Source organism: Athene noctua, chromosome 4, assembly GCF_965140245.1.
Source record: "Athene noctua chromosome 4, bAthNoc1.hap1.1, whole genome shotgun sequence".
Classification (NCBI taxonomy): Eukaryota; Metazoa; Chordata; class Aves; order Strigiformes; family Strigidae; genus Athene; species Athene noctua.
In genome coordinates, this window is record NC_134040.1 from 25,629,206 (window position 1) to 25,654,681 (window position 25,476).

Sequence of the window (25,476 nt, forward strand, 5' to 3'; positions counted from 1 at the left end):
GACACCCTTTTCTTCTGTCTATTCCTATCATGCTTTAAGTGCCCATCTCCCTCCTGTGTCTTTCAGTATGGCTCTGCTGCCCAGCACCACAGGCAGTCACATCTCTCAAAAGGCTCAAGAGAGTCCCTCCCTGCTCCAAGCTGTACACACACACACACTTCAGGAATACTGGACCCTGGGCTCATCTCTACAGAAAGTGAAGATGCAACATCTATCCACAGACTTGAAGTACACAGAAAACACTTGTGCTTTAGCTTTTTTTCTTTCTAAATAAGACCAGCTGGCTGAAATAACACTGTCTTTCCATAAGTGACACAAAACACTTGTAAGAACAGGGATCATATAAGGTACCAATTTTGTCAAGGCTTCTGTACTTGTGAAAAACAGGGAGACAGTTCAGAAAGAAAATGGCAATGAGCTCCCACGTACACTATGGCATGTTTTCAACTAGGATTGTTTATAAAGAGATTCAGAAATAAGAAAAAATAAATGCTTTATAGCTAACCATGTTTCAAAAATACATTGCACATGTGCTCTGTGCTCTTTACAAGTAAAATCAGATTTTATTAAAGATAGAAATAGCTCCCTCATCTGTTTTGCTACAGCAGCCTGAAGTAGTATACTGAATTTTGGCATAATGCTCTACTAAAAACATGAAGTACCTGTACTGGGAAAAAACAACAGAAGTGTTACTCATGTTAAAAAAGTTCCATCTCAAAAAATTCTTCATATTTGAGTTCTCATGTCAGTCCAGTTATAACAGAATTTTTCAAACATTAAATCAGCAATCCTCTTGTATTTCAATATATATACATATTATTTTATAAAAACTGTATTACACAAGATTTAAATCTTTGATCCTTACCTTTCCTGACATCAAAATTTGTTGATATGCTTATGTTTGCATTCAGTTTTAACTTCAATATAACCTGAAATTGTTACTGAAAGCATTAGCAAGTCAAGGAAAAGGGTGCAGGGAGGAAACATAGTAAGGGAACAAAAAGTAGTAGAATATCTCTCAGGCTATTTTATGTAGGAAAAAATCTCCTTGAAAATGAGAATCCGAAAATGTGTTCAATTTCCAGAAACTTCACATTCAGCACTGTTTTGATTATCTTTGAAACTTTGGGCCTGGAGGGATTTTTATTTTAATTCGGAATATAAACCACAGCTGTATATAAACAGAACTCAAATACAGACCTCAAGACAGACCTTGTGTGATGCAGCGAGGAACATTCATAAAACCAACCAAAAAAACACACCAACAGGATGGCACACTGATAAGTACCTCTCAGCCACAATTTACTGTGAGCCTCCTTCACACTATTCATGCAGAAAAACTTATTTAATGGCATTTACAGATCACAGTAATCTGTAAATATAACGTACATTATAGTAACACACAGGGACACAGGCCGAGAGGAAGCAACTGCAAGAACTTCCTGTCATTTTAATTTTTCATCCATACCTTATGAAAACAATTGAGAATAAAGATCATGTTGTGTGTATTTTAAAAGGTCAATGTCAAATGTAACAAAAAGTTAAAAGTCTTGATACTTTCAAGGTAACAGGTCTTTAACCTAATCGGATACCGGCTTTGATTAAAGCATAGATTTTCTTTTTTCCCCATGTAAAACACGGAAATAGTATTTGCAATTACTCTTTCTGAAGGAAATAAAACTGCTCTGAAGTACATCACATAACCACCTAACCTTCTGACTACATAAACAAAACTTAAGATGCAAAGAGACTGAATTATATATTAAGACTGTGAAAAGGTTAAACTTCACGCAATGGATGCAGGCTTAAGAAAGTCACAAGCAAGCTTAAGAATCAGTATTTTTTATTTACTGCTTGGTAGTACAAAAGTTGTATATAAACTTTTTTGTTAAAAATACATCTGATATGCAAATTTAAGAAAGGCAGACTAATATGGCAATATCCATACCCCTACAAAATAGCAGTGTAGTGTTAAATGCAATGTAACAGGCACAGTTTTTAAGTCTTCTTATTGAAGTAGCAATGCACAAATTAAATTCTTGCACACATCAGGTCTTATAATATCTTAAGTATGTATTTTATACAGGTAAACAATGTATTACATATCCAACACATTTTCATTTCTTTTATTCTACATATTTCCAATGGAATCAAGATAGAATCTACTTTTAAGTAAAAAAAATATATTTCCATTTAAACTTTCTTCCATCCTTTTGGCAAACTGTCTTGCAGTACTAACCCATCATGTATCAAAACACCATGTTACCAAAATGCCCCCCCCCCTTTTTTTTAAAAAAAAAAAAGCACGCTTTTGGGACAGTCTATAACTGTGTATCTCCTTTCAGAAAATTATTTTAAACTGCTCAGGTTTGTCCAATACTCCCTTTTTCCAGTAATATTTTATACTCATAGCTCTCAATCTCTTAGAAATTGAAACCTAACTACTATAATCAATACTAATTAAATTCTTCTAGACATACTAGCTTTTCATCCAAATAATTAAGAGAGGTCTGGAGAAGAAAAAAATTCAAGAATATTAAATGTATGCCTATAAGGTGAGCTTTGTGTTTACGTTATACTTCAATATTGAAGAGACTTCATAAGCCACGCTTAAATTTATGGGTATGGAAACAGGGATGCTAAACACTCAAGTTCCAATCCTGGCCAAACAGTTATTTTGGGTTCTCAAGGATGGACAATTACCTCTAAAATTATCCATTTTAAAAGGAATAATAAACCATTTATTCTTTTCATAGCTTTGGTGTGCGATTGGTTTTTGCTTTTTTTTTCCACAAATACAGCATCAGTGAAAATTATACACTCACAGGTCTATTCAGTACCTTGTAGATACAAGTAAAAGGAAGACCATCAGCAGCACATACTCTCAGCAAAAGTAAATAAACTTGGTATTTCCTGACAAGATGTGGGAGTATCTAATACATAAGCAAGAACATAAACTTTTCTCTTCGTACACATTGATTGTTAATGCTGCATAAACTGATAAAGAAACCTGATTCTCAGATCTGAAGGAGAAACACAGTTTAGACCACTTGGACTGAAAGGATTTAAAGTATTATTTGAAAATAAATCAATTTCAAAACACACTGATTTTCACTGAGTTCATAAAGCAGATTAAGTTACTTTATAGTTCTCAGAATATAGTGCAATCTCTACTAAAATGCATTACATTAGAGCTTATATTCTTAGGCACTCAGAACAAACGTTATTTTTCAGTTTCTATTACACAGCAAATTTTGCTGAAGTATTGCAAAGATTTCCCTCCCAAAAACAAGTGACAGAGATCATGATAAGTAGAGACAAAGAATTAACATCACAAAACCATTACTGGTATTTTTAGCAGTAAGTCACACTTAATATATGAAGGGAGTGACACTGGCTTAAGATTGTGTTGACAATGAAAACAGCTACCCTCAGTCCAACAAAGCCACTTTGAAGTACTTTAGTATATACTCCATAAATTTTTAATGCCAAATATTCCATATCCTTATCTAATGGTTGAAACATGTTGCCTTAGCTTAATAAGGAACCTGTGGATAAAAACAAAAAAAGGCAAAACTATTAGGCATTCTTCAAACACAAGTGAGTAGTTACAAGAAAATGGGAGAACAAGTGGCCTTGAGGAAAGTAACCTTCCCAAGAGCTCACCCAACTGCATACAAAAAGATACTGCTTAACATAAGCTGAAGAGCAAGGGAGAGGTAAGAGGGGGAAGAGAATTTAATTTAATATTTGCATATAGCTAAATCACTCTGTCCTGTGAAGTACCCTTCACAGAGTCTGAGGGCTTATGTACTAAAGGCATACATGTAGATTTTGACTGACAATTATTTCCTTATATGTTTTGCTTTGCTACTAGCAGTTAGATTAAAAGAATATTTTCATCTTCCAAAGGCTGGCTTTTATCTTCAGCAAACACTTGTCAATTCTGGACGGGAAGAACAGAGGAGAAAAATCCAGATGGACCAGAGAGGCGAACACAGTTTATCCACAGGGTAATCATGTTACTCGTAATATTGAGTTCACTAAAAATGCTTGTCTAAGTAGAAAAAAAAAAATTAAGATTGATAAGGCTTTTACCTCTCCTGTCCAAAAAACAAACAAACTTACATGTCTTTTTTCTTTCCAAGATGAAGGCCATTTGGCATGAGGTCCACACAGATCAACAGTGTTTAAGTGTCTAAATCTTACTGATCTTACTGGTAACAACCATTAAGTGTTTAACCTTGCATGGATGCCATCACAGAATTTGTAAAAATACTACAGTGCCATAAATACATTTTCTTAAATAGTATGCATCTCTTGGGATTATTCAGTATTCTCCAAAGTGCTAGCAGACAAGCTTCTAAAAGTTCCACCTGCAAGAGAAGAAAGCCATTCTAAATATAAGCCTAAATAGCAAAATTAGTTTTAGGATGATCAATTAAAAAGTTAGCAGATGCTCTGAAATGGAAAAAATGCCACAACAGCATGAAATGATTGCTGTGCACTGCAAGTTTAGCATGTGAAATCCTAAAGGAGAGGAACTAAAAATTCAGCTGGTACTCATGAAAAGGATGGACAAACACACGACAAACTGACAAATCACATCACAATGCAAAGCACACACAACTTTGAAAGGATACTAGGAATGGAAAGTGTTATGTAGCTTCAGTGCACCAGTACTTTAAGTTTTTGTTGACCCAGTAGCTTACAATGGATGTGCAAGAGCTCAACTCAAAATTTTTATTTCAACTACCAGCTGTGTATCTACTACTTTTTTTTGTGTGCCACTAAAACCATATTTTAAATAAACTTAACTGATTAAATGGAGTTTGCCAAGAACATGAGCCTTGGAGACATGGACAACACATGCTATAACTTCAAATGATGCAGCCAGCCAGACACTAAGATAAGCTGAAACACTGTAGAGGCTACTTCAAGACAATACTACAAATATGTCTGTTTAGGGGGAAAAAAAACCCTGAACTCAGGAGTAGCAGTGAACACAAGCAACCAGCAATACTACATCATTCAAGTACTGCCCAACTCAGGAATTCCATCTCACACAGGAACTCTCAATAACAGCAGTTAAAGTCAGGCCACAAAGCACAAATCTACTGCCTCCAAAAACTGGAACAAACCTTTTCTAGCAGCAGTTAAACAAATATTTGTGTATGTCTTCTGCATCTGAAGATCTGAGCCAAACTGTGCAAAACTATATGCTTTTTAGCATTAATTTATTGACTGGAGGCACAGAAGTCTTAAATGTTGCTTCTTTGTTCAGTTTTATTAAATTAAGCTACAATTACTTATTAGAAGTCTGAAATAAGTAATTGAAGTAAAGGTCTTACTACTACCTGTTTGTATGTGAAAAGCTTTTCATGGCAGTGGACAAAAACTGATCTAGAACCATGCTAGGGAACAGTATCATAGTCTTTCAAACAAGATCTGTTTATTTTTTGTAGTACGCATCAAACAGGCCTGGCTAATTTCCCAGATGATTTACAAAATAGTTCTGTTGGCCTCCAGAGACCTTTACGAGAGATTCCAGGGAGCTATTTCTCTATTAGAGCATGTGTTTTCAGAAATGGCAATATTTTTAATCATAAGGGAGATTCTACAATAAAAACCTGCCATACATGGACATTAATTTTTTTATAGCTATAATATCATATCTCTCTAGAGAACAGCTTATTTTTAGATTAAAGTAGTAACAGTTTAAATTTAGAGGAAAACTTTTAGGTAATTACATAGAACAGCTTTTTTATTTAGGGAAAGAACAAATTAGAAAGAAAATTGGACTACCAAACATTTTTAGTGATTTAAATTTTTATTACATCAAAGCACACTGAAATTAATTTTTATATACCAATTTCTTTCTATTTCTAATGTTTACAGAAAATGTAACCAGTCTGTCTTTAAGTCAAAATTCCTATTGTGAACAGTCTGATCATGCTACTATTAGAGATAAAGAAAATAAAACAAAAAATAGTCACAGAAGTAACAAAAAATTAGCTGGATATGAAAATGCCAACGCAGCCAGTGAAGGAAGAGGTTATCCCCTACTGCATTTAGCTAATATTGATTTTTTAAAAGGGAAGAAAGGAAAAAGAAACCACACCAACAAAAAAAAACAAACCAACCCTGAGCACCAGGACATAATTCTGAATCAGAAAATAACAGTACAGTTTGTCTTTCACTGACATCTGTAAATCTTTCACAGATTACTGAGCAGCAATGAGACAGCAGCCACTAGAAAGCTACAATATGACAAAATCTGCCGCAGAACAAAAAGCAAAACAAAAAAACCCGAACATCCTTCCAGTCTATCACCTACCTTCAAGGTAGGACCAGCTGTAATTACACTGGCTTTGACAAGCATTTGTCCAGCCTGGTCTTAGAAATGTCCAGAAATAAAGATAAAATAGCTTATTCCAACTTCTTAATTTTTGAAAGCTGAACTCCACCTCCTTGCAAATTAACCTACTGTTTGCCTTCTTACCCACTAAGCAAAAAGAATAATTTACTTCATTACCTTCCAGAGCTTTTTAAACATTTGGAAGCATACCACATCTCCAAGTCTTACTTCCTCTATGGCAACGGTTCAAAAATTTGGGTGTAATATAACGATGAGGCACAGAGTCCAGTCAAATACACTCTAGTTCAACAGTTGTACCTGTGCTGCCAGTAAAGGCTGGGAGGAATGATCCCACTGCATACCAGCTCTCTACTTTGTCTCCCTTTCTAAACTGATACAATTACAGAATGTTTTCTTAATGAATAAACAACAGATATAAGAAAAAGCCACATCTCGCACCTTGGCCTTTCAGAATTTAACCTCAAGACACCCAAGGGGTTTTGGGTCTTGTTACCTTTTTAAACATACCCATTTTCCATTTATGAATTTCCCTCATATATAAAGTTACTGAGAGTTTGAAACTGGACTGAGCTGACACAACATGACTTAATCCTTCCTCTCAACATACAAAGAGTTTGGCACTGTGCACTTTGTTCACTTTCTTCAAATCCACTGCCTTTATTTTGTCACTCCAGGACCCATTTCTTCCCCAACGGTCAAGATCTGTATTTTGAATCACACCTATGTAAAATCACCTTCCACCTTCAGATTATCAATCTGTGTCATCAGTTACAAGCAAGCCATATTAATTTACAGGGTTTTTTTCCCCCCAACATTCTTAACTGTTAAAAAAAAAGTAGTCAGGTGTGCATTCCAAAACCATGCCAGACACGTTTGACATGCTTAATGGGGTACTTCAAGTAATTCACTGAAGTTTAATGACTCACAAGAAGACCCCAACCTCCTGGCTCTGTAACCTACCACAGATCCCTGCGACACGAGCATTTTCATGTGTCTCCATTCTTATTAGCCAAAGCTCCACTCATCTATCAGAGAAGTATTTAGTAAGCAGTCAACTTATACAAGCACACAGTACAGGGCAGCAAGCATAAGAAAGAAGCACTGCAGTTATTCTAGTGATGCATCTGTCAGAAGCATTTGTTTCTTTTTGGTAATAAGCACATTGCCACTAAATCCAAACCATCATTTATTACAAAAAATTAATATGCAGATGTTTTATTTCTTGGACCAGTGATGCCATCTCCAAAGCAGTTTTTATTTCAACATCTGCTCTAATTGCAAAGTCTAAATAAACAATTAGATAAGCATTTGGTGGGTAATTTAGCCTTTACTAATTTATCATTGAATGATCAAATATAATTTTTACAGACTTCTGTAGAAACTTTTGAACTTGAAAGATGAGTTTTCACACAGAACCAATACATTTTCAACTTAATTTCTCATTACTGATTACCTTTACTTCTTTCACAACATACCACTTTCAGTACAAGTTCCCTGTGTTTGATACCTGCAGTTTACTCTGATCTTCTCCTCTCTTGCATCTCCTGTTTCACAGGCGTGGCAGGTGTTTCGCTCCCTTCCTGTTTCACAGGCGTGGCCGGCATATCACCATTGACACTCTCCACACCAGTAACAGACATCAGGCTTTTCCGTTCTTTGGAATTTGATTTGTGCTCCACTTTTGTGACTCTAAATCTGAGGTAAGCAAAAGATTCAGTTGTATTTCCCCAGAGATTAGTTAGATCATTCTCAGTACCCTGTGTATGAACAGGAACACTTTTTCAGGTCCCAAGACAGAGACATCAGAGCAGACAACCATGTGGACCCACCAGCTTCACTCTAGAGCAATCTTTCTTCTTGTTACCTACCTGTAACTTTTAATACTCACTGATGCTGAATCACACTTTCTCAGGGAATTATGGTTTAAAGAAGAATCCACAGATTGCACACTACTTAGAACAGTAATTTTCTAAGACAACTACAACATAAGCTAGCAATTAAAAATAGCAAAACAGAATGGTGGTTTCTATAGCTCACACTTACTTGGGAAATATCAAATTCAGAAAGAGAGGCATTTATTAGTATGCAATTCTTTCTTTTTAGCCAGTATCAACAGAGCAATAGCTTTGAATTTATACCCACAGTAAATCCCCATCTATTTACATAGTTCTAAAAAAATAGTAATTTTTTTTTTTAAAAAAATCACACATCTTCCAGAGATAACTTCAGCCTAATAGTAACAGGGTTACAAAAATCAATCACTGATGCTGTAACACAGTAGAATCAATGCATATCTGATCCAACACGGGCCACTCATGTCCCTATGAAAAGTATACAATAAAATTACTTAAGTCTTACCTTCCCACAGAAAGGACTGTAACCTCTCCAAGACGACTTCTTCTGTGCTCTTTAGATTTGTGAGCTGGCTTTATAAAGTGCCATCGTTTGTGGCTACAACGAGTACAAACATCCTTTTCTACTACTCCTCCAACAGTGTGGAAGTGATGGCCTTTGCAGCTGTGTTTAAATGGAACTGCACCAGGTGACAGAGGAGACCCTGGACTTGTTGGACTCCCAGGAGATGTAGGAGATAAAGGGCTGCAGGAAGAAGTATAAAGAAAATGTAATGCTTACTATAAAATCCTGCTTTTCAAAAAGTAAAAATATAACCTTCAGTTATCTCTAGTAAATAGTTTTTTCAGGGACTGTTTATTTGTGAGGATGTTTGGTTTAAGGTTCCCTCCAATATAATATTTTTTGCTATTAAAATCACTTCCATAAATTAATTCAGCTGCAGTCATGTGCTTAAGGTAACACAAACGGCACAGAAATGAGGGGGGGGGGGAAAAAAATCAGGCTAAAATAGGAGAGAACAGGTTACATGTACTTATACTGTTGAAGACATCTAATTAGCTGATTAAATTCACACTTGAGGAATCACAGAAAGTATTTTAGAATTGTTACAGTTTCTCTAAGAACTCACAGAAAAAGAGCATAGTCCCACAATATTGCAAAGAGGCAAAACTCTCTACCATGAAGAGAAAAGGAATCGACAAATTCAGCTCAAGAGTCAGAAAAAGCTTTTTTTAAAGTACTTAGAAAGAAAAAGCAGCGCAACTACCCGAAGGCATTTATTGAGAATATCTAAATAAATCAATCTAATTTTCTTCTAAAACAGAAAAGCAGATTGCATAGAAACCAGATAATGTTCTTTTTTGGACTTTGGCATCAATTTTGACACTGTCTTGCAACACATTCTCCTGAAGCAAACTAGAGCTCAGTGCATTGAAGGAAAAATTACTGTAGCATAATGTAGAATACCTTGTTTTTAAAAAAAAAAAAAGACAAAGACATAACAGAAAATTATATATCAGTAGCTTATTATGAAACTGGAAAGACATACTAAATGTGGTTATTGTTGTCCTGATAATATTCAGTGTTTTAAATAGCTCCTTGGGCAATGGAATATAAGAATAGCTAAAGGACCCATAAACTCTGGGTGACCCATAGTAACCACAGAGGACAAAATGAGGAATTAGGATGATCATGAGAGCATGTGTGTGAAAGGCACATTCACACATACATGAATCTTATTAAAAATACTGGATGTATTGCAGTAAGGACAACACAAGTATCAATGATTTAATAGGAAAACTTTACAAACACAGATTATAAAGCAACTAAACAGATGATCATTCTTCACAAAAAGATGAAGATCACAAACAATATGAATCATTATGATGTGGCTTAAAAAGGACAAACTTCACAGTGGAAATAACAGGAATAACCTGTGAACCTAAAGTTACATTACTCAGCATTAATCATACCTCAGCTGATCGTTCCATCCCGTTTTAGAAATGTTATTTCAAGAAAAATACTAACAAACTGAAGAGACTCCGAAGGAGAACAGAAAGAACAAAATAAAGAAATCATGCTGTAAAAGACTGGATATTTATTTTCAAAACAAAAATATTGACAGGAGGCATTTAATGGTCTTCAAATAAATAAATAAGAAAATGCTATTAAGTGAAATAAAATCTGTTCAACATCTGAAGCAAAGACAGAAACTAATGGCTTCAAGTGGCAGCAGTACAGATTTTACTTAGCTATTACTATTCTGATTGTTAGGAAGCATTTCACAGTGCACCGAACTTAAAGAAATACACTGGATTTGCATTTGAGTTACTAAAGCTTTGGGAGTACCTGGCAGAAATGACTGAAGAGAAAACAGTAATTTTTCCTTCACCTTTTTGTATTTTAATTCACCAGTGACATAATAGTCTAAAACTCCTGAAATAACACCACACATGCCTATGCAAAATATTGAATTAAATGTCAAATATTTCTGCTGCACCACAAAAACTGAAAAATTCCTATACTTAAGAATTCCTTTCATAAATTCTTTTTTCTTCTTCAATAACCAAGCCTCTCACCATTAAAGCAAGTGATAAACACTTGTATGCTCAAATCCTTGTTTTGCTAAAACTATACACTCCCACTTCTTTTATTAGTGACACAGTACTACTTGAACCTTCATCTTCTTTGCCTTGAATATGAACACATGGTTACACATGAAGAGTATTTAGACTACTACAGATATAGTTTAAAGGTACTTATGTACAGATATAAGTACTTTTACACAAATGATGCATCTGCAATTCAAGGGCTGAACTACTTCCTTTACATAGTTCTCTAAACAGGTGTGTAGTGAAAAAAAACCAAGTCAGCCGATACATATTACCACAATTATAAAGAAAAAAGTAAACCAGAAATAGGCATAGAAAGAGGTGTCTATTTTATGTTAGCATCCACACAAATGAAACAAGTGCTGCTTCTGTTCTTTCAAGTCAAGAGTAGCTTTGGACTAAGCAAACTTGGAAGTAGCTTCACCCTAAAGTAAAAAAGTATTTGCAGCCTCTGTAAATCTTTAGTCAAAAAGCAATAAATCTTTACCACACTCTTAAAACACTTAACCAGAAGAGCCAGATACTAACCTTGAGCATACACTAAAATTTAGTGAGTCAGATAACACGAGGAAATCAAAGTAGTACTCTCTTAGCTGATAACTCAATGAAGTGATGTAGCTTTAAAAGTGCTCAGAAAATAAAAATCCCTTAAAAGGATACAGTTTTGGTTGCCTCAGGAAACATGCATTAAAAAGAGGAGTAATTACCTTTCAGGTTCAAAGACACTGCTATCTGCTACCATGGCCTTTAACACATCAGCATTTGCTGCAATGAGAATAAATAGAACTCTTCAAAAGTGTACGGTTCTAACTTTAGGAAAAATGAACAGCAAAATTAAAGGTCCTCAAAGAAATTTCATCTAAAAGACACATGACTGCATTATGTATATCTCCAAAAAGGCATGAGAACATTATGCAAAAAAATGTTGATATAATTCTATGGTATTTTCTTACATGAGCTACTAAAATTACAGTTCATGTTGCACTGAAAGCTCTGCCCCAGTACAAGACACATAACATAGCCATCTGCACAACACTACCAAACAAGATCTCTGAAAATTTTAAAACATCCATTTGACCACAGAGTATCATCATCTCACATGTATAAAGCAACTCCAGATTAAAAACAATGGTTTAAGTGAGCCCTACAAAATGCAAATTAATTATCAGCCAAGAACTACGGATTGCTCACATATTCTAAAAACTACACAGGGTACTTAATCCCAACCTCGAGGAAAAAATGCACAAGCTCAAAGTCCTAACAGTTAAGGGGAAAAAAAAACCAAACCACAACAACCCACACCAAGAAAAACCCACAAACCAACCCAAAAATACAACTCTAACAGGCCTGATCTTCATTCAGAAGTAACTCAAAGCCAGTTCAATGCCTAGGAAAACCAATTTATACAAATGTAAAATTAAAAGGCTAAAAGTTCTTGCATTATAAAAACATACAGACTCTTAAATGTTTCTTTTACTGGGCAAATACATTCTATGGGCTGCTTAACAATGATTTTTTTCAGTCATAACTTCTTTATCCTTTAATTTACACACACAGTGCATGAAAATATCATGTCCCAAACTTAACCTTAGTGCTAATCTATCCTTTTGTCTCAATTATGCACAAAACTTCCATCAGATAACAGCAGCAAGAATCATTTCAAGACAAGAAGTTTAATCTGTTCAAAACAAAAATTTTGCATGCTTTAAACACTGCCATTATGAAAGCAACCTTGAGCTTTTATTTCACAAACAAAAGGATGAACCAAAAAAAACCCACCCAACATCCAAATAGTTAAAATATCAAGAAATGCATGAAGCAAACTTACCATACAAAGTGATTTTCAGGTAAGTGAAAAACTTCCCTATTTTGTTTGAAGTTACTGACTTTTGAAGGCAATCTCCAGGAGTTAAGCATGTACAAAATGGTTATTAAATGAACATACACGAACATCCCATACTTCAGAATATCAAAAAACACAATTTGTTATAGAACACCATCACAAAGGCTCATAACTTCAATATCACAATACTATACCTTCATTTTTCATAATGTAGTTAACAATTTGTCCCACAGTGTCACTATTCTCATGTATGGTTTCATTCATTTCTGTGCAAGGAAATAAATACCTCGTCAGTATCTTGGCCTTCCAAATCAAGAACTGAGCTATTTTAAAACAAAGCAAAAACAAAAAAAACCAAGCCAGAACAAAAACACACACCAGAAGAAGTTACATTAACAGAAGATCTATTGTCACTTTGGAGGGAAAGCTTAGTTAAGCCTTTTTGGTGTATTTCCAGAATAAGGACTAAACAAGTTTATGGAACCTACACATCAGCTCTAACGTATTAATCAAAGACTTGAATCAACTCAGTATTTTCACAAGTGTATGTCAAAATTCCTTCTCTAGCAAGTAAGGAGTAGACAAACAAGAGAGCAGTATTTCTAATCCTAACAACTTGGAAGTATGGGAAAGAAGCAAAAAAAGAAGGAAAACACAAACAAAAATATCATTAAGCTGTTTCAAGTCACTAATTTAAAACTGGTATTATCAGCTTCCAGTATAAGAGGGATTCAACTTAAGCTTTGCACCACATCTACAAGAAGATAATTTTTTTTTTTAAAAAAGAAGTCATATAACTTCAAGTGCAAGGGATTTAAGAAAGAAACCTCATGATTATACTTAATACTTTCATAATCGATTGCACCCATTAACAATACTGGAAGCTTCCCCAGAATAACCTCAGAAAGCAAAGAAAGATAAAGGAGAAAACATAACAATGAAGAGGCACAGCTCTGCCCCTCCCTAATAATTGTTATGACTAGCTTTATTTAAAAAAAAATTTAAAAACCCAAACACAGGATTGAGACAAATTTGATAGTGACAAATTTAGGGTTTCACCTAATTAGTAAGTTAGGGGCTTCCCCATCTCTGTACTTATGCTGCATCTTCATCCTAATACCTGCAACTTTGCAACGCAACTTAGACACAGCTGTTTTGCCAAACTAAGACCTAGAAGTCGTCCCCTTTCATTACCACCCAGATCAGATAGTCCCATTCACTGTGTACACACCCCAGGCAGTAAATGCTTAAGAACATACTGACACATCATGACCGCACTACACGGCTCTACCCTTGCCACAGAGCCACTGTAACCTGCACTTATTATGAACCTACTGACAGTAATTAATTGGGAGAAAGGAAGAGGCTCAAAATATTTACAAGTGACCAGTCCCTTGTATTTACTTAGCCAAGTGCTATACTGGGTTACTATAGCCGTTCCAAAGTAGTAACACTCATTTGAATTTTTTTTCAAGTAAGAGTAGATGGGAATAAGGAACCATAAAAAGAGCACAAACAAACAAGCATTAGAACAATAAAGGTTGTTAAAGACTGAAGAAAAAATTATAAGCTGTGCACATTACATAAAACAGAACATAGACAGTCAATCCAAAGGCTCAGTTCTATAATGAGAGGGGAGATGAAAATGACAGCAGAACAGGAACAAATCAAAATTGCTAAAAATAAAACTAAGATTTTAGGCTTTCAATGGCAGCTTTTTGTCACTCCTCAGAATTATGTATAACACTACTTTGTTGCTAACAGCATGTAGAATGCAGAACAGTGACCTGGTGACTCCAATTGCCATGTATAGTTGCAAACAAATATACGGGATACTTTGATCCTTCTGTAAGTTCTTAATTGATGTCAGAGGACTTGAATGAGAGACTGCAACACTCCTAGCTTTGACTGGCAAAGATCAAAACCCAACAGACATATAATGACAGATGTCTCACAATAAATTATTCCATAGTAGTTGCAATGCACAGAAATAGGAAGTTGTTTATTAGACTTGTTGATTACCTATTTTTTCATCAAGTTTTTCTTCTTCTACTTGTTCAGCCTCCGTTGTACAACGATATCCTTTTCTCTTAAGGACATGACAGATGAGGATCCCCAGGAGACCCATGATGAAGAAAACAGGAACCAATGCAAAGGCAATATACTCTAGGTGTTCAGTCTTGCCGTCATTGCCGTCTGTTTTAGTTGAGGTAGTTGTCTGTAAGCTATAGCTTGACAATACCTGGAGATACTTCCTATTAACTACATAAAGAAATAAACAGTTGTTATTATACACTGTAAAATACTTCAAAGCATTTAGAAAATTACAAGCCTGACCAGATCCCCATAGCATCAATGTGATGTACCTTCTGTGATGACTTGAATGGACAACATGGATACTCTACTGGCTGAGAATTCACACCCGTAACAGTAGATATCCCCTCTACATAAAATGATTACAAAATATCCAACATACAAAAAACCCCACATGATATTTCAATACAACAGTGAAGAACAAACAATATTCTAGCCTGATGGGCTTGTTATCTCAGCAAGAGGGCCTGCTGTATTTCACAGAAGAAAAACACCACAATTGCTCCTGCTTCCATCAGTGAGAAAAATGTCATTATCATTCCTCTAGCCCTGAATTCATGCAAAATTGCTAAAACCCCCCATCCTATGGATCCTTCCCTAAAACGAGAGTACATCCAGGATTTAGTATTGACCCTTGCAAAGAAAAAGTATCAGGTGTGAGAGAAATAGCCATGGTAATTTTCTTAACAGTGGGATTTCACAGCACAAAAAAGAAAGAACATTTACCCTCTACTCATCAGCATAAGGTGGGCTCATTCTTCACTTGTTTAAGATTTGGAAACCATTTTGTATTTAAACTTGAAACAGGATGGAAAGAGGCTTTTCTTTTTGTTTGCAAAGAATTTAAGTTGCAGCATACGCACCACTAACACCACACCCACAATTAAGCATTTTTGTTTCAATTAAGCTCTGAATTTAGCAGATGTATATTTCATGATACAGGTCAGGCTTCTGAACGATCAAAAGTATAGAACTACATTAGAATGGAGCTCTGGAGTTTGTTAGTCCAACCGCTGTTAAAAGCAGGTCTGATTAGACCAGGTTGTCCAGATAAACTCCATCTGAAGAATGGACACTCAACATTTCCAGGCAACCTGTTCCAATATTTGCCCACTCCTATGGCCAATGCACACAGATAAATTAAATTCTCAATACCTTCTCACTGATCAAATATGCAAGTTCAACTGTTCAGTTAAATCCCAAAATACATGTTCACATACTCAAAATTCCCTCTGAGCCTCTGGAGTTTATACACACTCCTCATCCCACATAATAAAGATGTAAATATAACCCAACATGCAAGAATATTCCTATCCTCTATTCTTCTCCTCCACTTAAGCTGAAAACAATTGTTTGGAATATGAAGAATGACAACAAAGAAGACCAATTCAAAAAGTCTAGCACTATTTCAAGATATTTTCCATTTACTTGTACTAAAATGGACAAAGTAATTCACAGCTGTTCCATTAATCAAACTGAAGAAATGAAGAGTCATCAGAAAACTCTTTACATGACAGTGACACTTTCACAACAAATGTCTAGATCAAATCCCTTCCTTAAAAAAAAAAAAAAAAAAAAAAAAATCAAACAAACCACCAAAAAAAGAAGGCTTCAGAAAATTGCCAAAAGACTTACTCCAAACACCTCTACTGCACTGGCTGTAAAACTAAGTTGTATTTGAAAAATAACACTAAGGTGACAGATAGCTAAGAAGAGATTTTTAAAACTAGTTAGTTATTTACCTTAGATTTCTTTATCTCAAAACACTAAACCTTTTTATTTTTAAATTGTCTGAATTCTTCAGGACATTCTGGAATTGTCAGTTCAGTAATAACACAAGACTTCCACAAAGTGAAAAAACACCGCAAATTCTTTGAAATAGTAATAACTGATAAAACCCCAATTAGCAAAAAGGAAAAAGTGTTAAGCATTTATCTAAACTAATTTTCTAGAGAATAGTAGAAATGCAGAAAAATGAAAAGAAATGCAAAAAAACTAACTGAACAGATCACGAGGCTAAATGTTAAACAAAATCTCAGGATGTTTGCTTTGGACAAAGCCGGATGGACTAGCCTGCTCCCAAAACCAAAAGAGAAAGCTATTCACTTTTAAAAGCAATCCTACAGATAATTGTACGCAGAATTTACTAGATAAGCAACTTTTAGAAACTTTAGCTTATGCCTGAGTAGGACAATTGAACAAGATATAGAAGTTAACACTTTAAGGCTGCAATTGTTTTACACTACAAGGAAACTAAAAGACAGGAAAGGGTAACGGACACAACCTTCTAACTGAGAAAGTTGATCTTACATACAGTTTATTTGCTTTCTAAGAACTTTTAATTCATGTTTTAATAGAATAAAAGAGTTATAAGTTTTAAAAAAATTTTTGCTATCTCATCAGATAGCAACAGCTACCAAGTCCCCAACTTAATCACACAAAGCAGCTTAATTTATTTCCCACACAGAAAGGAAGACATCACACCAGAGAAGTATTGTTTTGATGACTAGAGTATCTCAGAATCTAAGAAATCCAACTTAAACAGTATACAACACAAGCTCAGAAGGGTATTAAAAAATAAGCACCCTCCATGTTCAAATATGAGACAAAAATAGGCAGATGCTTTGGATTTTGCTGCGCATTATTCATTTTAAGAAGGAATGGGAAAACCCTACTACACCAAGACATCAACAGTCACTTACTAGTCAAGCTAACAGGTGGAAGGGCCACAAAATTAATCTGACTCAACTTTTCAAGTTTTCTAACTCCTTGTGGCGAGAGTGACAGGATTGCCCAAACAAATAACGTATCTTTTCTCCACAACCGTGGTAGGTAATTCCCACTTCAAACCTAGAGAGCAAGTGGGCCATATTGCACAGCTAAAGGCCCATGCTTTAGACTCTGAAGCTGTGGTTCATTACAATTTCTTCAGATGTTCCAGTGGTTTTAGGAGGTCCCCTCCCCTTCAGTCCTCTGCTCCCCTGCTGGCTGTGCACCTCACAGACTGCAGCCCTGAAAAACAGCCCTGAAAACTGAATATTCTGTAGCACAGATTAGTCCACTAATTGGATTGAGATTTAAAGATGTTTTGAACTAGGCAGGAAAGCAAAGTATTTTCTTCATTTTAAAAATACTTTATCAGACATAGATACTCCAACATGCCAGCCTACCTAGATAGGCCTACGTGATTTTTCTTAGATACCTACATAGATAGGCCTACATGATTGTTGTTAGATACCTAAAACTCTAATTCTTGCATTAAAATTTAACAAGATACAAACAACTTTGAGAGGTATTTTCCTTATTACTAGTAAAACATTGAACCAATAATATTTATACACCATAATTTACACAAAATCCACAAACTGTTTGATGCCATTCATTTTATTTTCAGAGATGTAAAAATTCAACAAAAGCAAACGAAAAATATCCCAGAAGAAATTAATTGGTTCAAATACTTGGTACTGTGTAACCTTATAAGCAGAGCAAAGCACTCAGCTTTCATTATCAAACACCCTACACATATCAAGTAGTTTGCCCTCAAAAACCTCAGCAGTTACGACATAATGCAAGACCAAGGCTTGCCTAGCTGGTGAGCAGTATATTTTATGTCCCAAGTCATAGCTACATCATTCATTGTATGATCCCTATTCCTCTCTCCCAGAGGCATATTATGCTTATTAACAGATTGTTGATAGTCTGCCTCATTCTCATGGTGTATGATGTTGCTTCACAATGGTTCTTAATGACAAGTGCAAGCCACAGCCGCCATCTTTGACTCAAATCAATTCAGATGGAAATTCATTTGCTTTGGTGTTTTGCTGTCCTGGCATTTTTATATACCTGTCATTGTATACAAGTCTACATATCAAAATTACTTGAAGATGTGATCTAAATAAAAAGATTTACGAACAGTATTCAGCACATTTAAAGTGATGCTTAAACTGTAGATCCCAGATTGCATTTATGCTACTAACTCACATCCCATGTACTTGTTCCCTTCGAAATGAATACATTGGGTATTGACCTTGAATATTGTCTGCCCTTACAGACAACCTCAGACAAGCCTTTTACACTGGTTCTAATCACTACTACTCTGACACAAAGATAATGTTCTATCTCAGCAACAACTCAAGAAAATTTTACAGCACCTTTAGGAAACAATATAGGAGAAAAGTTAGCACATGAATGAAAAAGTGTTATCCTTCATTAAACTGCAGTTTTTACTTGGCCTAGACATATCTATTAACATTCTAGTTAAACACTGTATTTCTTCCATATTAGTAAAATAATGTTTGACCACAAAAATATTCCAAGAGTACAGTGTCTTGAAGGCTAAAGCAGACCATGTAAGCAAAGGTATTGCTCTGCAACAAATTTTCTTTCCCCTTAAGGTTTTATAAACTCACAGGAAAGAGACCTTAGAGAGGTCATTCCATTGTCAAAAAGCAGGATTAACTTTATCAAGACAACTATTTGCCAAGTATGGCTAAAGATCCTACAAAGGTAATAGCTTGCCCTCCACTCCTATTTTCTTTCTCATTGCAAATGGAGGATCAGAACAATTCCTCCTTTAACACCTGCTAACACATATCAGATTCTGCTTGCACGAGTTACAGAATTACTCTTTCCTTGGTTTTAGCTGCATGTACTTGAAAAGATTTCATACTTGGCATGATCACTAGGACCTCCCCAATATGAGCCCGCTATCTCAAAGCTTTGCCTTTAGTATTGATCCAAATAGACAATTCTCAAACTTTTTCATAAAGCACCCAAGAAATCTCTAGAAAGATTTAATATTGCTTAAAGAACTCAGATTCTTGAAAATTATTTTTTTATAACAAAGATCAAACCTTTTTAGTTGTTACATATGCAATATAAAATTCATTAAAATAATGCATTATATTTTTCTAAATCTCCTATACTAAACATGCATAATCTACATCTAGCTGATTACTTCAAGCACATTCTAGTTGTTTTTTTATTGTTTAATTTACAGAAACAGCAGCCCACAAACAATGACATAATCTTCTCTCTGCTCCACTGATAAAGAATCCTATTTGATTATTCAGGATTTTGCCCATTACACCCATGCTATTTATTTCTTACAGCATGCCCTTTAAAGAACTTTGCTTACGTTTTATGAATTTGATTGTTCTAGCAATCTACCTGCTAAAAATAAGTACATACATATTCACTATCATCTTCATAAAGTTCAAGGAGTTACATGATTGTATTTCCTACTTTCAGGCACAAATATGAAGTGCAGCTATCAATCTCACAGTATACAGAAACAAACTATTGTTTACCTTAATGTTAATTAATATTTAAAGAAATTAAATACAATCAATGTACAGCCTATTGAAGTACAAGACAAATGAAATATTCAGGTTGGCATGATCTGCTCAAACAGCAAAGCATAGATGGAGAAAACACATCTCAGTAGCAACATCATCTTATGCATTTCTCCCCTTTCTCACCATTAATGTGCCAGTTCACCCACCTGTGGAAAACGAGCAATCACTTAAGGTTCAAAATAATTTAGACAGAGTATGGTTTACTTGGGTGATTTTTTGGTTCTTTTTTGTTTGTTTGGGGTTTTTTTTCCTTCTTTTTATTTCTTTCATGCCTGGATCACTTCTAGTTCAATTCACCATGTGGACCTACACACGGTTTGAAAGGCATAATCAAAGGACTGCTTAAGCTAGCAATGTCATGAGGAGGAATAATCAGGCAGCTGCAACCTCCTCTCACCCTGCAAGGAAGAGGCACTAATGATCATACATAGTGCTTCATCCTCTCCTGGCTCTAGGGCAAGTACACTTTGAACTGCATTAAACTATGACACTTCCCACCTCTAGGCCAGACTTCTAAGGTCGATAGATGTACGCTTTGACTTAGAGTATTCATTTTAAGTAACATTTAAAGTAATTTTTTTAATTTTAAATTAACCCTCTTTTTAAATTCAGACATAAAAATAAAAGAACTTGCTTATTAACTGAATTTTCTAAATACACACTAAATACCTCACTCAAGAAAACTAAATTTATTTTTTAAAACTTACTAAGGTAAAGAAGTGTTAGTAAAATTAACTAAATGCCAAAAAATTACCATCTTATGTCCCTTGGCATTTCAAAAGTGATTAGTATTTTCTTAAAAGAAATAACCTCTAAATCAGCTATTTACATCCACTCAGTACATTCAACTTATTTAGATATAAAGCACTGTACAAGAGCTGAAGTAGAGATTTCTGTTATCAAAGTCTAATTTCATTCTTTAGATTCTTAATTCAAGTCTTTAGCAATGAATTTGTTTAGAACTGTGACAGTAATTATGTACTGACTTAATATAGTGTTTTAGTTATTTTAATTATAGTAAATTTAGCCAGAACAGTTTGCTGCAACTTCAAATTAAATACACTTTTAAAGAGTTATCCGATTTAAATATATTTATCTATTCTGGACACTACAGTGAAATTGGCTTTGCATAACTAAGCAGATGAAATAACAAGCAATTTCAATCACAAGTCAAAATATATCACTGCCCAAAACAGACACACACAAAGATATTTAGGAAACGTTTGGGCTGCTTTGCCTTCTAGTAGAGTGGTAGCTACAGAAGAGACCAGGCAAATTAGAAAAGACAGCAAAGAACAGGTTAAAAAAAAAATATTTTTTAGAGGAAAAAACTCTTAAGTAAAGAAAACCCATTGCCTACCATTTGCTGTATCCATTGTTTAAGGAAATTGTACTTTAGGGAATACCCATAAACGGAGTAACAAAGGAAAAACACCTATCATCGAAGAGGAACATTCAACAAGTTTGCGAATTCCACTTAATTTCTAGCTTCCTCGTAGTAATGAGAACCTACACCAGAAGTGAAATAAGCAGGAAGTCTGATGACAAAAAGGAAGCCACATGATGAAAGAACACACTGACAACCAGTAGCAGTACTGCTAATTGCCTTAGAGGTTAAGCAAGGTTAAGGTTTTCTGTTAAGAACAGATCTCAAAACCTTCATGAGATTTGTCAAAACCGGTATCTCAAAAAGTGAGAAGGATCAACATTTCTTTAAATCTCATTCTAACTGCACCTACTTTGACAACACATTATGATCAAGTCTCAGAGATCACCTACATGAACATCATACCTAGTAGTGTCCTTATTACCCAACATTCTAATAAAAACCATAAGACTGTGAGTCTTTTATAAGCACCTCAAGCTGGAGCCTGCTAAGAGTCCTTAAATGAGAGACTGAGTCTTTGGGTCACTGAAATCACCACAAAAATTGTAATTGTGGGCAAATTTTGCAGTAGGTCTGGAAAGAGAGCTTTCTACTCCAAACTCTTCAAAGATAAGTCTCTGTCCTGACGAGTTCTTTCCTAATTCCTATTTTTTTCCTAATTACATGCCCTATCAACACTTTCAGTAAATTGTCTGCAAATTAGGCCAGCTTCCCTGAAAGCCTGGGGGTGGGGATTCAGAGAGGAGACACCTCCTATGTAAGGATAGAGCCTATTAACAGCAAACACTGCGTAATGCACGTATCCCTTAACAATTTTAAACCACTGCAATTTCTACACTCCCAGATAGAGTTTGTTAGGAACCAAAAAGGAAGACCAAACCTAAGAAACCATCTTGTCAGTCACCCAGCCTATCCAAATAATCTCACCATGAAGGCATCTGACATTATTAAGAATTCAATGAGAGAAACAAGATGACTATCTAGACCAGCTTCATCCTGTTGAAAAAAAGGAAAAACTGCAATATGAAGGGCAATAACAGAGACTCAGTCCATTCCTTGTGTGTGACACAATAAGCCATTGACAATGCTGCAGAAACATATACAGAGACAAAAAGCTCATGTTTCACTGTTTACCAGTGTTAAAACTGCAGTGCTTATGGTGTAATTGCTTTGGTCACTACTTGTGCAGCACATAGCTCCTACTGTAAAAACACACAGAACTGGTGCTTTGCAGTTGCATTTCTGTGAGAAAATTTTTCCTCAAGTTTCAGTTTTCAAATAAAATATGCACTGCATGCAGCTACCACATGCATTTAATAAAGCACTCTTCACCAGTTTGGCTGTTCGGGAAAAAAAAAATCCTTCCTGAACAGACCAGATATTGAAAGTATTCCGTATCGTGGGTAAATTTACAGATGCAAGCAGCACCTAGAAAGCAGCATTAAATTAAGGCTACCAAACACATCATGTCAATACATCTATGCAAACAAACATCCACTTTAGTTAAGTCAAAAGTCTATTTTAACCAAAACCAGTGTATCTCCTACGTGAAGATATAGCAGATAAACTGACAGAAAGTATTTGGCAATCTCAAAGGAGAAAATTCTTTCATCGCTTCTGTTTTTCCTGCTAGACTTATCAACTTTTAGCTTTCGTAAGTACAATCCTATTCATCTAGATATACCAAATTACTGTTAGCATTAAATCCTACCAATGCACATGGCATACTAACAGTCCTCCAGCATCACTGCCTTCAAGTTCAATAAACCAATCCTAAGTATAAGCATCTGTAAAAAGTCAGTATCAGCCTATGCATACACATCCTTTGGTTTACTAAAACATCTGTTTATACTCTCTCCAGGATGCCAGTAGTAGGCAAATAATCTTGACATGCAGAAACATGCAGTAATACGCCAAAGTAACAAGCATCAAAGAGTAAATGAATTTTTTATCCATTAAAAAATATTTTACACTAGAGCAACTGAGAAGAGAGGAATAAAAGATGGTCATGAACAAGAACAGAAGAAAAACCCACAACTCCTCTCCTATTACCTCTGTATACAAAACCTGAAAGAAAGAATTAGGGCCTTGGATAGCACTATCTACCAGTCAATACAAATTTGAAATTCAAGATGCTTAAACTCCTTCACTGAAATCAGTGGGAAAAAATAAAAGGTCTGATAATACTAGCACCTTTAGCACCATTTTACTGGGCCCCAGTTGTGCTTAGCAGTACTTCTTTCTTTCTGCTCTCCTAAAGAGAAGGATGGACTGGATGACAAGCCTTCCATTCCTCTTTCTTTGACAAAACAAATAGCAGGTAGCAGATGTCTCAGTCCTTTCAGACCAAGCTGGCTTGCACCAAGTAATAATTACAGATGTACAAAAGTAAGTGAAGAAAGACTAGAAACATCTATTGCTTAATTTTATGCTAATAAGTATGCCCGTGTTAACCATTTCCACTAAGCTTAAAAGTTTATTCTCAGACAAGCTGGTACACTCTTATCAATGTCATACCACCCAAAGGTAATAAAGCTGCTCAAACTGAAAATCACACCAGGTAAAAATGATCAACAGCTTCAATACAGATGCTTGAGAAGCATAAACAGCACACAAAAACAACCCCTCCAGGCTACAGAGGCAACAAAATCAGTTCTGAGATTATAACCAGCATAACATTTAGGGTTAGATATAAACAAAGAAAGTGTCATTTAAAACCAACTTCCTCTGGCGCTTGTACGTGTGCGGGTGTTCTCCAGAGACCTCATGAGTTACAGTCAACAATTTCCAAAACCTAAACGCAAAGCCAAGTTTGATCTCACAACAGATGGCGAAGTAAGAGCGATTCTTTGATGCATTTCTATTTTGCGAGACATCCGATGCCAGATTAAAGTGAAATCAGCTACGGAGGAGCTATCAGACTCGAGTTTATATAGCTGATACGAGGGTTGTCTCTTTTTCCGCAACTCATGGCCACACATGACTAAATTAACAGTCGGGGGATGTCGCGACATGTAGAACCGTTTTATGGCGCCGGCCCGGGGAGCGCAACCCGCAGCGGTGCTCCCAGCCTGCCCGAGCGGGAAAGAACCAGGCGGCTCCGCTCCCGCCCCCGCCGGCCGCGCTCCGCTGACAGGCGGGAGAAGTTTCAGCCGCTGCCGCCGCGGAGCCTCGACCTCCTCCCCGCTCGCTCCGCCCGGGCTGCCCTGGGGCCGAGGCGGAGGGGGAACGCGCTCCGCTCCTCCTACTCTCCAGCGGGCCGCGGCGAAGGGACTGGAACAGCGGGTACCCCCAGGTACCCCCGAGTTACCCGCGGCGCCCCCGCGGCGGTGGGGGGGAAGGCGCCCGGGGGCCAAGCAGCGGGGTCAGCCCCGACACCCGAGCGGCGGGAGAGGCCGGCGGGGCCCGGCGGCTCGCGCTCCCCTCGAGGTCACGGCCGGCGGCGGGAGCCCGGGGGGAGGCTCCAGGGCCGCCGGCGGGGAGCAAAGGGGTCCCGCCTTGAAGTGTCCCCTCCGACAGAGCTCCCGCCCGCGGCGAAGGACCGAGACCGCAGCGACCCACCGAGAACGGAGCCGCTGCCCAGCCCGGCAGCCGTCGGGCCCAGCGAGGGAGCAGTCGGCGGGGTCCCGCCCGTCGCCGCCGGAGCCATGCCCGCGCTGCCTACGCGCTGGCAGCCGCGCAGCTGCTGCCGCCGCCCGGCCCGGCCCAACTCACCACCGGCGGGGCGCGCCCTGCCCGCACGGCGCCTGCGCGGAGCTGCCGGGCCGGGCCGCGCCGTGGCGTCCCGCCCTCCGCCAGGCGGGCGGCGGCTGCCGCGCTCGGGAGGGCTGTGGGCGGCGGGAAGCGGCCGCACGCAGGGCGCCCTGGCCTGGCTTTGGCGAAGGGGGCGGGTGTTTACGCACTGCGAGGGGGATTTTTCCGAGGTTTGCCCCTACCCCAACCGCAGTTTA

The 25,476-nt window shown here is 36.9% G+C and overlaps 1 protein-coding gene across 3 annotated transcripts; it reads right to left on the reverse strand.

Annotated features, from left to right (window-relative positions):
* Positions 1 to 1,832: 1,832 nt before the first annotated feature.
* RELL1 (RELT like 1) lies at positions 1,833 to 25,230 on the reverse strand. Of its 3 annotated transcripts, none has more exons than XM_074904637.1 (7): positions 25,088 to 25,230; positions 14,711 to 14,950; positions 12,883 to 12,954; positions 11,553 to 11,610; positions 8,738 to 8,977; positions 7,887 to 8,074; positions 1,833 to 3,548 (listed from the first exon to the last, which is right to left on the reverse strand). In XM_074904637.1, exons 1-6 carry the CDS (start codon positions 25,173 to 25,175, stop codon positions 7,894 to 7,896), a joined length of 879 nt encoding a protein of 292 aa, XP_074760738.1. In that variant the 5' UTR covers positions 25,176 to 25,230; the 3' UTR covers positions 1,833 to 3,548; positions 7,887 to 7,893. The 3 variants fall into 3 exon arrangements, with proteins under 3 accessions (XP_074760738.1, XP_074760737.1, XP_074760739.1); XM_074904636.1 differs by having other exon boundaries at positions 1,833 to 4,376; XM_074904638.1 differs by lacking the exon at positions 1,833 to 3,548 and adding an exon at positions 7,338 to 7,404.
* Positions 25,231 to 25,476: the final 246 nt, after the last annotated feature.